The sequence below is a fragment of the Gallinula chloropus genome (assembly GCF_964237585.1).
Source record: "Gallinula chloropus genome assembly, chromosome: Z".
Taxonomy (NCBI): domain Eukaryota; kingdom Metazoa; phylum Chordata; class Aves; order Gruiformes; family Rallidae; genus Gallinula; species Gallinula chloropus.
The window spans coordinates 90,125,052-90,140,171 of NC_140089.1; the positions used below are offsets into that span (position 1 = coordinate 90,125,052).

The 15,120-nt window shown below is 51.6% G+C and overlaps 1 protein-coding gene across 1 annotated transcript; it reads left to right on the forward strand.

Annotated features, from left to right (window-relative positions):
• Positions 1-8,638: 8,638 nt before the first annotated feature.
• Positions 8,639-13,776, forward strand: SEC11C (SEC11 homolog C, signal peptidase complex subunit). The gene is made up of 6 exons (XM_084278010.1): positions 8,639-8,778; positions 10,316-10,425; positions 11,417-11,566; positions 12,705-12,824; positions 13,078-13,135; positions 13,498-13,776. Exons 1-6 carry the CDS (start codon positions 8,737-8,739, stop codon positions 13,549-13,551), a joined length of 534 nt encoding a protein of 177 aa, XP_084134136.1. The 5' UTR covers positions 8,639-8,736; the 3' UTR covers positions 13,552-13,776.
• The last annotated feature ends 1,344 nt before the right edge of the window (positions 13,777-15,120 follow it).

Below are 15,120 nucleotides of genomic sequence, written 5' to 3' on the forward strand. Positions count from 1 at the left end.
GGGACCTGGGGACGCAGCGCCCGTGCAGTGGGCACCCACAGTCACAGCCTCCAAGAGCGAGCGTGCCGGAGGTGTGGAGCCTCCTTTGCCACCGCAGACACCGCGGGCGCCTCCAGCCTGCTCTGTGTCAGCTCTCCCTGGTGGGAAGGTGACTTCCTGCAGACAAGGGGGTGTGTGGCACAGCGTAAGTCAGCACCGAGACATGGTGAAAAGGCAGGACTCTCAGTCTGCACTCCTTGGGGAGTTACTTATTTCCTCCTGTAAACCGTAAAGAAAATAGTTAAACATATTTTTATGTGAGCTCTGACATTTGAGTTGTTTCCTTTTAATTAATGTTCTGACACTGACAGTCAATTACAGTGGTGACACTAATACTCTGTCCTACTCCTCCTTTCCTCCGAGGATTTAACAGTAATGGATTAAACCTTGTAAAGCCTCTGCTGTTTCGCAGCCGCCCTTTGGGTGGAACACAGAGCCACCGAGCATTGCACCAGCGAGCAGCTGGAACAGGAACACTGGAGAAGGCTTCTGGGAGCACAGAGGCAGGCAGAGCAAAGCTGTGGCTCAGGTCACACACCTGCTGCGCCCTGTGCAAAGGCAGGGATTGCTCAGCACCACCGGTCGTGCCTGGCAGGCGTGTGTGTGTCTGTACAGAGAGAGACAGAAAGGGAGGGAGGGATAGGTTGGTATGTAGGTGGATAGATGATGATAGATAGATACATAGATAGATTAGATGATGGGTAGATAGATAGATAGATAGATAGATAGATAGATAGATAGATAGATAGATCGATCATTTCTGTCATGTGCCTTCTCATACAGTTGCTTCCACCCTGCAGCAAGGAATGGAGCTCACAGACTTCTTCCCAGGTGTGCATCTCTGGAGGAACAGCATGACTGGGGCTGCAGCCACCCGCTCAGGAAGGCAGTGACTGTTTGCCTGGCACTGCACTCCTCAGCAGCACAGCACAGCCCTCCGCTCCTGTTCATCCTGGGCTGCCTGAAGCCTGGGCACCCAGTGTGTCCTGACAGCACTGGGCAGCACCTGCAGCCAGGCTGGGCAGGAGAAGGCAGTGCCAGGCCAGGCAGGCAGGACGGCAATGCAGGAGAATCCACTCAGGGAAGTTCTGACTGCTCCTTCCGGGGACACGCTGCGATCAGTGGGCGAGGAACAGAGAGTGACAGTGTGGGAGTTTACAACAGCCCTGCGAGGCAGCATGGAGCCACCCCACACACCGTGCTCAGGGCCACACCGAGACGCTTTCCAGATGTTCAATTTGCCAGCAACAAAAATGCCCTTGAGAAAGGCTGTGAGATGGCCAGAAGCAACAATGAGTGAGGGAAGTGGGACACCAGGTCCACCAGAGCCAGCAGGGTCTGTGCAATCAGCCCCGCAGGAACCAAACGTCTGCTCTGCCATAGGTAAAGCCAAGGCCTGCTGAGAGGTGAGTGTCACACACCCCTCCTGCTGTGCCAGCTGATGGACAGCAACAGCACCAGGGGACCCGCATGCGGCCCCGGGACTAGCACCCAGCCCCACAGCACATGCCATGGCCGCCCCTGGCCCCGGGGAAATGTGTGTAATTAACTGAGCACATTCGTGTTGTTCAGTGCATGGCCCCTCCAGGGACTCCCATGAGCATCCAGGGCCACTGGGCACAGCACGGGGACACACTGCATCCATGTAACATATGGACACGTGCTGGGCACAACGCGGGGATGTACTGCCCACCCCTGCATGATGCCCCCAGCACTCATGGGGCTGACCTGGCTTGTTGGGGACACGTTGAGCCTGCTCTTGGCCAGCTGGCCACTCTGCAGAGCTCGGTACAGCAGAAGTTGGACCCGGCTGACCAGAGTTGCTGCACTTCCAGAGTTGTCTGGTTTGGGGGGTATTTTTCACTTCTGGAGGGCATTTACAGATGTACAGCTTGACCTGCAAAGGCCTGAATGTTCTTCAGTTCCACACCTCCGTGGGGAATTGAGCACAGCAGGTCTATTTAGTCTGAAAAGGGTTTTTATGTAACTCTGCCCTTTTCGTTCTGTTAATATTACCTCTCTCAGTACACCAGCGTACACACACAGCTGCCAGGCTGATAATGGGACACAGAAAAACCCGTTTTAGTTTAAAACCTTTCTCAAATATTAGGGCAGTTCAGGAGTCAATTCTCTGTATTTGAATTTCAGACCATTGCTAAATGTTATGTGTCTGGTGCCCGGGAAGACAGTGGGTGGCAACGGGGTGAACAGGGCAGCGCAGCAGACACAGCAGGGCCCCGACCAACACCCCTGCGCTTCACATCCCAACCGGGTTCTGTAGCCAGAAGCATCTCCCGGGGTGACTGACAACAGCCAGGCTGGGAGCAGAGCTGCGTCCCAGAGCACCCTGCACTCCTCCACTGCTATAGGGTGTTTTGCAAAGATCGGGCACTGAAAATGACCCAAATTCACATGGAAAAGGAACTGGAGACACTGCAGGTTTCTTCTCTGAGCCCCTGGTTTCCACTTTGAAGTAAAAATGTACTGGGAGCAGTAACGCCACTATTAGCAAACTAATCCGAGCACTGTACCCCTCCCAGATAGGACCCCTAATGCAATTTGGCAGGAGCCTTTATCCACTTTGTTTCTTTTATGTTCTTCAATTCTGCTCTTTTGCATTCAGTGCCTCTAATCTGATGGTGGGATATGGATGCCTGGCATTATGAATGTCTCTGAGTCCGCCACCACCGGCTGACACCGCCCCGGCTCCCTGCGCCAGGCCATATTTCCTGGTTTAAGTGACTGCCACGTGCTCGGTCGGGATGCAGAGCAGCCCCTGATGAATGCAGTCAGGCTGTAATTGGAATATCACTGGGTCGTTATATTTGCATACGGTGGCTGTTAGCAAGATGAGCAGAGCCCTTTATGTGCAAAGAAACATCTCCCCGTCAAGCAGCACCAGCGCCACTCGAGACGTTTCACCTCCCTGAGACTACTCCCGTGCACGATGTGCTCCGCTCATGTGATGCCAGGCACCTTCCAGGCGACCATAAAAGTCAAGGAACAAGCATCAAGGAGCAGATTCTGCAGCCAGAGGCCAAATTCGTACCCGCTGAACTCGGTGACGAGCGGCCAGATCATCTTGAACTGTGCTGTGACTGAGGTCTTGCAGTCCCATCTCATGTGTCGTTCCCTTTTTTGTCCTTCCAGGCAGAGCTTCAGCCTCAGTTCTTCAGTGCAGGTTTAGCAAACAGCAAAGTAAATTAGTATCATTACCAGGCAGCTTGGTAACTGGTGCAACACTGCTCATCTTCCCAGGTAATGCAGTTACTGCGGAGAGAAGAGATTGTGGAAAAGTCCTAAATAGTTCAGGACACGGGGGTGACAAGAAATTAAGAGCAGCAGATAAATGGGGAGTGGGGGGGATCAAAACTTCTCAGGAATTTAAACACACTGGGAAGGCACAGAAGCCATGTGACCTTACCTCCACAGAGACATTGCTGTTGGCTCCTAAGCTGTTACAGCTATGGCTCCCAGAACAGTCATACCTCAGCCTGGCTGTTGGGATGCTCCTGCTCTCCCTTGTCTTCACACCCCTGGCCACAGTCACCTCCTGAGTGAAGGCTGATGGATCTGGTGCTCCCAGAGCTCCCAGACCCTTCCAGAAGCAGTTTCACTTCAGCCAGCCCATTTCCTAAGGACATACAAGTCAGCTGTGCCGAAAGTGAACCGACCCCAGGCCAGGAAGGCAGCAGCGGAGCTCCGGGTCTATCCAGGGTTCCAGCCCGTCTCCCTGCATCCCTGCGGAGCTGCTTCAGACCTGGGGGAGATGACAGCAAACCCCTCACAGCCAGCACATGCACCAGCTCACTGTTACATCAATGCCCGTGTGCACCTTGTCCAAGGCACTCAAGAAACATTAACCTTTACTCGTAACACCACAAAGCCCAAGGCAACCTATTTTCCTGCCTCACAGGAGATTCGTCAGGTATTAATATCACTGTTGTGATTAATAAAAAAGTGTCAGCTGAGCCAGTAAACAGCTGGTGTTTCACTTTGTGCTGCTCTGCAGGTCCCTCTGTGTGTCAGACACAGCCAAGGGCCTCTCCAGAGCCCCATCTGAGCCAGCAGATGTGTAAGTCTGCACTTCTATTTCCAGTGGCTGGAAGAAAGCCCCTTAGGAGAGGGAGACTTAAGCCAGAAAGGCCCATTAATGACCCCAAACACGAGGGCCTGCGTCTCCAGAGAGATGGACACTCAGAGTCAGGCCTGCTGGGTGCCAAATTTTAAGGAACCTTAATGGGATTTCAAAGGCAAGACATGCAGTATTGCCTGGGACTACTTGGTGTGTGGTCTGACAGAAGCATCTGGAATTACTTCAAAAATCACTTCTAAGAGGAAAGGTGTGTGCCTGGGGTTGTACTCCACTGCACTGTTCTTCGCTCCCAGAAAAAACATCTCTCCACACATGAGTGGGTATCGTCTGCATGAAAACAAATGAGACTGGACTGCTGAAAATAACAAAGCCACAGGCAAACCACACAGCAAAGCAAAGGAAGAGGGACCTAGGAGTCAGCTGCCACAGCCGAGCTGCAGGCATTCCCACCCCTGCCAGAAACAGAGGCAACAGAGTCAGGGTCACGTTCCCAGCACGCTGGCTATCCCAGCACGCCCTGTCAGCTCAGAGAACAGCATCGTGTCCAGAGACTGGTTTCTCTGAGAAACTGAGAGGAGCAGACACTGAGTCTAGTGTGGAGTCCCCTGCAGCTCTGCTCAATTGTGTAACGTTGGGTGAAAACATGGTGTAACAAGACCTGGAGACAGGTCCTGCACAGTTCCTCTGACAACAAACTAAAGGCAGTGGGAGGAAGTATCAAGATCAATGATCCTGTTTATGGAGATGGTAAAAGAAAGAACACACTGAGGCAGCCAAGAAGGTGAAGCACAGTATCACCCAGAGCATGTGCCAGCATGGCTTCCAGCACGTGGGTGCAGAGGAGATGTGTGTGCGAATACACAAGCTGCCTGCTGACACTGCCAATGGTACCTCAGTCCCTTTCCTCTGAAGCAGACCCCTTCTCTGACACCTCTGTCCCCCTCCAACGCTGCCTGCTGGCCACCCTCCCGCACTCACAACCACCCACATGGGCAGCTTAGCACTCCGTGTCTCAGAAGAACGCAGAGGAGCGTGTGGTATTGGTGTAAGTGGCACCCTGGTGCTTTTGGGCAGTGCTGCCTGCATTACTGGCTGCTCTAACAGCCTGTTGAGCAACAGGAGTGGGAAGCAAAAGAGTTCCAAATGCATTTGGAACAAAAGAGTGCTCATGGGGGGATCAGTTACTGCATTTCATCTTCACTCTGCGACTGCAGAAGGACTCGTATGGCTTTGCCTATTAACCTACATTTCCCATCTCAGGTGCAAAGTGCTTGTTATTTGCCCATGGCCAATCTCTCTGAAAACAAAGAGCTGTAATTCAAATGTTATATATATACAGGTAGCAGCAGTGCCTGGGTGTGTGCAAAGGTCTGGCAAATCAGCCAGAATGTCAAAAGCTGTGTACTAAGAAATTAGCATAATTTTCTAGCCCCAGAGCTCCAGAAGATCTACTGTACAAATACTGAAGTCAAACATCCAGAGTATGGGAAGATTTCAAAACACATGTAACCTTTAATAATCTAAGTCATCCAGATGGTAAAATAACAAAGCCACCACCAGAAGTGTGGGTGATTCCTAGCCTCTGTGGGGAAGGAAGAAAAGCACATTCCCAATATGTTTCCCTTGACTCACCATGGACAACAGGTGAGTAAAAGTGTTTTCTGAGCTTTGGAACTCCAAACAATGGCAAATTGGCAGGGGAAGATACAAGCAAAGATACTCTGGCCTCAGAATTCAGTGTGGGTTTGTGACCTGGACAAAGCAACATAACATCTCTGTGAACAAAAAGCTAAGCTGCTTCAAGCTTTTCTAAATCCTCCATACACCAGCTCTGCTTTCTCCCTCTATTTGCTGCAAAATTAGATTTCATCATCTGAACTCCCACTTTTAATTCTCTGCATTAGGAATGACTGCAAGGACTTCTTGTAACACTGACCAGTCTTTGCCATTTCCTTTCCCTCAGATGCTGCCATTTCCCTGCTAAATGGCTTGTCATTTAACCCCAGAATCACTGCATTCCTGCTTATTCTTAGGCAAGATTCATTTTCTGCCTGTTCTGAGAGTTACAGCACTAACTACAAATAACATTCAGAGATTCTTCTCATATCATGAGATACAGAGATGCTGAAGGGCCTGGAGCATCTCCCTGTGAGGAAAGGCTGAGGGACCTGGGGCTGTTCAGCCTGGAGAGAAGAAGACTAAGGGGGAACCTTATTAATAAGTATGGGATGCAGGGGGACATGGGCAGCCCCTTTTCAGTGTCTGTGGGGACAGGACAAGGGGTGATGGGCTCAAGTTGGAGCACAGGGAGTTCCCCCCCAATGTGGGGAAGAACTTCTTCCCAGTGAGGGTGAGGGAGCCCTGGGCCAGGCTGCCCAGGGGGTGTGGAGTCTCCTTGTCTGGAGAGATTCCAGCCCCATCTGGATGTCTCCCTGTGTGCCCTGTCCTAGGGACCCTGCTTTGGCAGGGGGTTGGACACCATGGCTCTGGGGGTCCCTTCCAACCCCTGTGATTCTGTGATTCTATGATCACAGCTGTTTGCCTTCATTTTGTGTTGCAGCATCACAACCTGAGTCCAGAATGCAAAGTCACCCATTCCTTTCCAGGCTTTCACTTGGTGACTTCCCAACTGCAGCGAGACAGCGCAGGGCCATGCTTGCAGGAAGCCACCATAGCATCCCAAGTCCTTCTGTCTCCTCCACATCGATGAAACCCCACAATAGCCTCAAAAGTCCTGTGATTTACTGCAGGTTGCAGCAAGCCACAGGACAGCACAGCATCAGCCAGCCCCTAGGTCTATCCACCATACCTTTCCGTTCCTGCCCAGTCCCTTTGTCACTCAGAGCCAGGTCACAGTCCTGCACCACCGTGCTGAGCTGCTCAGCACTGACCCAGGAAAACCAGTCTGAAACAAGGGATTGGAGGAGACACTGTTAACTCTGGACATCCCCACCGGTGTAAAATAACCTCCCAAGCAGAAGAAGGGGTAAGAGAAGCGTGTTGGATATTTACCACTAAACGCAAACATACAATTAAATGCAAACTACAGTTTAACTCTGTCCCACTGCAGTAGGAATGTGGGTGTGGTACACAGTATTTTGGAGCAAAAGCTGGTTTGTTGTGGGGTTTCTTTTATTAAGGCAAATACAATACTTAATAGGATTGTTTTCACAGCTAACGTGAAACACACATCCATGGCCACAAGAAATAACATAAAGATTTCATTCCAGTGGCAAAGAATATTTAACAAAGATAATTAAACCAATGTGACAATTCAGTCACATTGTTTATAACTGCCTATGAGTTGCTGGTTCTGTCACCCTAGAGTAAATTAGTAGGATACTCAGCCAGGCTTTTAGATTGACTCCAGGTACAATTGCTTCTGGCATAAATGAGAATTTGGCCTTTGTTTGCTTGAAAGTCACAATTTTCTGGGAGAGAAATGTAATCAGACAATGGGTAGCTTACGTGTGATATGCTTTAATTAGTAGTTCTGTGATTGTCAGTTCCCAGTGGTACCAGACGTGTGGGAAACGCATTGTGGGAGCAGCTGGGCAGGGAAAAGGAGGATTCAGGCAGCACTGACGATGTTTACAGGCGCATCAACAGGCATGGGTTCTGCATCAGCCTCGCAGCACACACCCAACACCTGCAGAAGCAACTGTCGCTTATTCATCAAGAGACTCGTCTGAAGGAGCACGCGGGAGGCGCTCCCAGTTCCAGAGACTCGGCCACGAGCGTCCGGCTCAGCAGCACTTCCCGGTGTCCTCCGCTCCGCACTGCCACGGCCCGCAGGAGCCAACCCGCAGCTGGGTGAGACCCTCTCCCTGGCTCACCAAGCGCCGGGCGCTGCTGCGGGCTCGCGCGGCCCTTCGCAGGCAGAGGGGCGGCGCCGCCAGGCACCGCCCCTCAGGGCCCCGCGGCGAGGGGACGGCAGGCGGGCGGGCAGGGAGGCCGCTGTCCCCGGCCCGAGCGCCCGCCGAGGCGCAGCCCGTGCCGGCTCTGGCGGCGAGGCCGAGGGACGGCGCCCGGCAAGACGCCCCGGCAGAGCCCCCACCGCGCCCCCGGCCCCAGCGCCCGGCCCCGCCCCACCCGCCTGCGCTTCCCCCTCCCGCCGGGTCCAGCCCGCCAATGAGCTGCGCACACGCAGCGGCAGCCCTGCGGGGAGGCCCCGGCAGCCGCCCGATCCCGCCGAGGCGGCTCAGCGGGCCGGTGCCGCCGCTCTGCTGCCCCACAGACAGCTCGGCTCGTTCCGTCGTGCCGCGGGGTCCCAGCTCCCCCTCGGAGAAGCCGTCTCAGGCAGGGAACCGGCCGGGCGCCTCCAGGGGCAGGAGGCGAGGGTCCTCGCTCTCAGGCCCCTTCATCGCGGTGCACGCTGGGAATTGTGGTCCAGCCGGCCGCCGAGGCCCGCCGATAGGAGTTGAGCGGCGGGAGCCGGGAGACTACAACTCCCGGGGAGCACAGGGGCCGTGCCGCCTCGCCCCGGGTCGGCGGTAGCGGCGGCTGGCGACCGGTGCCGAGGTCCGGCTGTGTTCCGCCGCGCCCCCTCTCGAGGGAGGCGCCGGTAGCTGCCCGGCCCGGCCCGGCCCGGCGGCCCCGCCATGGATCTGTTCGGCGACCTGCGGCGCATGAACAAGCGGCAGGTACCGGCCGGGCGCGGGGCCGGGGCGGGGGCTGCGGGGCTGCCCGGGGCGGGAGGCCGCGGCGGCCGGGCTCGGGGGAGCGCCAGGGCTCGGGGGAGCGCCGGGCAGCCGCGCAGGCCTGTCGGTGGCCGGCTCGGCCCCGGCGGCCGGGAGCCAGGGGGTTCGGAGCCCCGCAGCGCGGCTCTGCGGCCGGCTCGTCGGGCCTGCGCGGGCCGCGCGTGCTGTCAGGCGCGTTCCCCAGCGGGTTGCCCGTCTCTGCACTCGCTCCAGGACCCTGATGTCTGTCTTATAGTGAGGGGCCCAGCACTGGGCCCAGCACTCCAGGCGCAGCCTCCCCTGTGCCCAGCCCAGGGGCACAAGCCCCTCCCCAGCCCTACCGGCCACGCTGGCTCTGGCACAAGCCTCCTGGGCCCCCGGGCACACTGCTGGCTCCTGGTCAGTCTGGGGTCACCCAACACCCCCTGGTCCTTCTGCACCCGACAGCTCTCCAGCTGCTCTGCCCCAGCCTGTAGCGCTGCTCGGGGTTATTATGGCCCAAGCACATAACAACCTTGGCCTTGTTGAACCTCATCCCGTTGGTCCCAGCCCATGGATCCAGCCTGTCCAGATCCCTCAGGCAGATCAACACTTCCTCCCAGCTTAGTGTCATCTGCAAATCTACTGAGGGAACATCCAATCCCTGCATCGAGGTCATCTGCGAAGACATTGAACAGGACTGAGCCCTGGGAGACGCCACTCATGACTGGTATTCAGCTGGATCTAGCTCCATTCACCCCACCCTCTGGGCCCAGACATCCAGTCAGTGTCTCACCCAGCAGAGGCCGTTCCTGGCCAGGCCAGTGCTAGCCACTTTCTCCAGCAGAATGAATCTCTGGTTCCGTGTTGGACATCAGCAAGCCACACGATAACTGGAGGTGTGCAGGCTTGTTTGCCCCCTGAGGTTCTTAGTGTGTTGCCAAGAAAAAGAAAAACAGAGGCTAGTGTGAAGGAAGCATTTCCATGGCTGCAGTGGCTGGCAAAGCAGTGGGGCTTGAGGAGTGTCGTTGGTCAAGTCGATCAAAGGAATTTCTGCCTGCAGTAACAGGGAACTATTCTCTGTCACGTCTCTTCTACCCCCACAGCTCCTCTTGGTAAACAAAGATGTTCTAGTACAGTATCTCTTATGTGTGCTTGGGTACTCAGGAGCTCAGGTAGGAGTCGGGGACATGGGATCAGAAAAGATCTGATCAGTTGCCTTCTGGCTTCCTGCATTTAGAAGTCTCTGCTCTGAGTACTCTAGTTCTGAGCACTGGCAGATGGGGCAGGGCATGGGCACAGCAAGCCGAGAGGGCAGCACGGGGTGGGTGAGAGCTCGATGCCTCAGTGTGGCTGGTGAGGTCGGGTCTTGGGCAGGGCAGCCTGTCCCATGAGGCTTCTGTGGGGATGCGATGCGAGCACAGACGCGCGGTGCCTGGGTTCAGTGCTGGGCTGGAACTCTGTACTGGGCTTCCCAGTGCCACGCAGTAACCTGGGGAAACAATCCTCTTCTTCCATACAGCTGTATTACCAAGTCTTGAATTTTGCTATGATTGTGTCGTCTGCCCTGATGATATGGAAAGGGCTGATCGTCATCACTGGCAGCGAGAGCCCCATTGTGGTGGTGCTCAGGTGAGTCAACATAAAGGTTCTTCTGTTAAAGTTCAAATACTGTTTTGCCCTCTGTCTCCTCCCCTTCCCCCTGGGCAGATCCACTTACTCAGAAAAGTACTCAGACAGAGCTAGCAGTAAGTAGTGTTGCCCACTTAGCAAAGCCTGCTTTTGTAACTAGTCTATTTTTCCTACAAGCAGTAGACATATGAAACCTTTGAAAACCTAGGTTGGCTCACTTCATGACCAGGTTGCTTGTGTATATTGCTGCCTAGGGTTAGAAACCCCAGGATAGGGGTTAGGAGTCCCAAAAATCAATTCAGATTTAATAGAAACACATGCAATTCTGTGAAGCTTCTGTCGTCTCCTGGCCAAAATAAATATGTGGCACTTGCTGAAGCCACTGAACATTTTCAGGTTTGGCTGTCTTGGGGGCTTTTTTGCCATGTGTATATTTATATTAAAATTGTGTTACAGTAAGGCTCCTTTCATGAGTAAATTATGCTTGTAGGCTGCTTCTCTCCCAGCGGTGTCTTACTTCTGGTGTATAAGGAGCCAGCCCTGCAGACCCCTGAGTGCTGGTCAAGTGTGTGAAGTTAAGCACATGTTCATGGAAGATTCAGCCTTACAGAAACCAAATATGTGCCCAGCAAGGGATACAGGCAGTAAAAACCAGTGTTGTAGTGGAAAGATGCTGCTCACATTGTCAGTGGTGGGATTTGGAATCCCACCTTAAAGGTTGTTACCGAAAGACACGACGCCTGGCTTTGAGAAAAGGCCAGGACTTTGCTCCTTCCTTTTCTCTCCAGAAAGCTGTCTGCAGGCTGGCCCAGCTTGGGACTGACTGAGGTTTGGGCTCTGTTAAATGTCCCTGTAGCGTTACTGAATGGGTGAAGATACAGATTTCAGTTAAAGTCCTGTTTTTATCTGTAAGAATGAAATGTTCTTTGTTTCCATGGCGGTTCTGTCCTTTACGGTCGTGTTAACGAGCTCTCTTTCTTTCTGTTTGTAGTGGCAGCATGGAACCGGCTTTCCACAGGGGAGACCTGTTGTTCTTAACCAATTTCCATGATGACCCAATCAGAGCTGGTGAAATAGTTGTTTTTAAAGTTGAAGGCAGAGACATTCCAATAGTTCACAGAGTAATCAAAATACATGAAAAGTAATGCACCTTGGCCTTTCCCTTGTCTCGAATGTCGCGTCCTTCTCCCTGGCTTTCTCTGCCATTGTCATTTGTTAGTATGCTATCAAAAAGGCAAGTGAGGGTGTGAGGGTATGCTGTGAGATAAAACTCATCTCTAGGGTGTGAGCTGCTTTTGTGATCCACTTCTGTCCCCAGTTCTGCGGCACACTTCTTGAGAACCTGACTTGTCCCTCAGCAAAGCTGCTTGGGCTCGGAGTAGGTAAACCGATGCCCAGGAGCAACACAAGCTGCACACATCCGTTTTGCCAGCAGCAGCAGAATGACTGGGAGCAGATCTGCTTCTGGGCTGACTGGTGTAGAATTGGACTGTGGTGCTGAGAAACAGCTGCTGCTAAAAGCAAATCTCTGACAGAAGGCGAATATTCAGAACCAGAACTAAAGGGAAGCCTGCTGAGTGTCTGATCTTTGCTGACTGACGTTTGCCAGAAGGCAGAGGTTTGGCCCAGAATGAGAGAAGAGATCCTCACTCTTCTTGGGGCTCTTAGTCGCAGTGCCAGCAACAGCTGACGCTGGAAAGCAGCAGGTGGGTTCCTGGGGTTTGCTTCTGCTGCGGAAGGCTGGTATGATAAGCAGTTCCCTCACAGACAAGAGAGGCACTTCTGTGTGTAAACTTAACTGTAAACTGAAGTTTTATTTAAATGGTAGTGTTGAAACAGGAAGTGTACAGCCCCACTCACACACCCCTCCTAGTTTTGTTCAGTATTTCAGAGTTAAATTTCTGTTCTGTTGGAGATGCAGCGGCTCAGGGGGTTGGGTCGGGTTGGGTTGGTTGTCCCCAGATAGGCAGCTACTGCTTCTGTTGCACAAGTGCAGTGCCTGCTTTGGGCAGACAGTTCCCTTTCATCTCCACCCTGTGATTGCTTACATCAGATGGCAATCTAGGGGCCTTTGAAAAGGCTTCTCTTGTGTAAAACCCATTGACTCTGTCAGTAAAGTCTGTCACATTGATGGTTTAATGGTGTTTGTTAAATAAGCAGGACTGGAAGTAAACATCCTTATCTAATCTCGTAGCACTTTTCATTTGTGTTTTGCTTTATAGGTTAATTGAGGTTCTTAATTTAAGTGGTATTTAGCCTGTCACCTCATTGCCTTCCAGAGAAAATGGGAACATCAAATTTCTGACTAAAGGTGATAACAACGAAGTCGATGACAGAGGCTTGTACAAAGAAGGTCAGAACTGGTTAGAGAAGAAAGATGTTGTTGGAAGAGCAAGAGGGTAAGTGGTACAAAATGTTTGTGTTCTTTGTAACTAAAATAGAAAATTCAGAGTTTAAATCAGTTCCTCTCTTGGTGCAAACCAGATCTGGTATGGTGGGGGTTTAAATTTCTTAAATAAAGTGTCTTTTAAGCTCATGCTGCCTTTTTCCTCTGAAATCCATTATCTGAAATAGTAAAGTCTGAGTAACACTGAAACATTTCTGTGTGATACCTGAGAGTTCATTTTGTGTTCATCTGTTTTGCCACTACAGATTTTTGCCTTATGTTGGTATGGTGACTATCATAATGAACGACTACCCAAAGTTTAAGGTAGGTGTTCTGCATGCTCGGATTTAAAACTAAAGCAGCAGGGAGAGGTGGAGGGAATCCTGTGTGTTCGTGAATTTGTTTCTGTGGCTCGGTGCCTAACGTAAGGCAAGATGTGTTTTCTTGGGTACTTGAGCTTGTTACCCAGTAGAACTTGGTGTTTGCAGTCACTTGAAAATGTGTCACTTAGGGGAATTTCACAAGTGAAGCGTATACAGTTGTGTGACCCAGATGGGATCACCCTAAAATACTCTGTGGGAACACAACCCCTGTCCTCAGAGAGGGCATGCTGTGAACACTTCATCCTTTCAGAGCTGTTATGGAGACAAATTCTCATGGGTCTTTATCCTCTGTTTCTTTTGCAGTATGCTTTGCTGGCAGTAATGGGAGCGTACGTACTGCTGAAACGTGAATCCTAAAGACAAAAAGGTCAATTTTCCAGGAACAAAGTTAAATATACGGGGGGGAACCTAATATATTTCAGATGTGTTCATTTCTCTATACAGTTACAAAACCACAAGCTTTTGTCTTGTCTAAATAAACATACGATGAATAAGTGAAACTTTTGGCTGTGGGTTAATTATGTAATGTAAATAGCTGCTGCTTTCAGCTGGATAGCTGCTGCTTTCAGCTGGATAGCTGCTGCTTTCAGCTAGCCTTTTGCTTTGGGAGACCTTGACTGTCCTGTGCTCAGGCAGCTTGTGGCATGCCTTGGCACGCTGTGCGGTTCTGAAGTGGTACCACATCAGAACCCACCTCCTCCTCCGTCCTCTCTGGTCTCTCAGTCTCTCCCTCTCTCTTTTTTTTTTTTTTCCCCCTTCTTGATTATTTGTAACCTCTGTCAGCACCCTCTCTTCTCACAGCTGCACAAACCGTTCTCACTGGTGCTTGGAAGGACACGGCACATGGGTTGGAACAGGTACTGAGTCACAGGGGCTTAGTCTTGTTCCTAAAGAAGGTTGTCTAGATACAGTCTGACAAAGATAGGGAAGAGAGAGGGTCTTTCCTTGTGATCAGAACTGAGCAATGGAAACTTGGAGCTCTCTCTCTGAACCTGAAGCTTGCCCCTTTGTGGTGCTGGGCCAAAGCAGCCTCATGGGAGAGGCATGATTTTCAGGGACTGTGTGTTTCTAGAACTGAGGCTGTTAACCCTTCTGCCTTTTATGTTCCCAGCCATCAACCAAGCCTAACGAAAAGGTTTTGTGGGGCCTTGGTAACACTTGCAACTTACCGAGTGAGTAGCAGGGCGGTGCCGTTACCAGTCAGGGTGAGACAGAGCTGCTGTTCTGGTGTTGAGAATGTATTGTTCTCTTCCATCATATGATACCTGAACAGTGTTAAACAGAAAATTGATTTTTCGTTTTAAAACTTGCCTGATAACTGCATTGTATGAAATTCTGGATTTTTCTCTTCTTGGCCTCAAATGTCAGTGTTGTACCTGCAACAAAGCAGCTTGTTTTCCTTGCTTGCTTTGTTTTTGTAGCTTTGGTGAGGAACAGCATGATGCTTTTTTCCTGGGGAGTGTTGTTTCTTCTGTAATCCCTTACCTCTACAAAAATACACCATTACATGATAATGGCACCTCTTCTGTTGCAACTGCTAGTGCTGAAAAGCAGATAACTGCTGAATTTTTCCAAGGAGTATTACTTCTTTTGTGTCCTACTAAGCAGTTTTCATGACAAACTGTATTATAAAAATGACTTATTTTGTGTCGAATTGTGTAGAAATAAAATTGAGTATAATAAACAGCATGTCAGAATAATTTAGGTATCCTTAATGCAGCCTTCCCAGAAGTGTACTGCCACAGCTGAGAGAGAATAATTCGATTTTTGGCGATGGTGTGTGTGTGTAGTAAGATTCCTCTCAACCCTCTCCCACCCAGCATGGCTGAAACCAGGATTTATCTCCATCCCCCTACCCCAGTGCAACCACAGCCAGCTCCGACTCTGCGCCTGTGCTTTTAGGCATACGCCAAGTGACAGACCCCA

Coding starts and splice junctions, on each gene's coding strand:
- SEC11C (XM_084278010.1), top strand. CDS start 8,737: ATGGATCTGTTCGGCGACCTGCGGCGCATGAACAAGCGGCAG. Junction 8,779..10,315: donor GGCGCATGAACAAGCGGCAG/GTACCGGCCGGG, acceptor TCTTCCATACAG/CTGTATTACCAAGTCTTGAA. Junction 11,567..12,704: donor GTAATCAAAATACATGAAAA/GTAATGCACCTT, acceptor ATTGCCTTCCAG/AGAAAATGGGAACATCAAAT.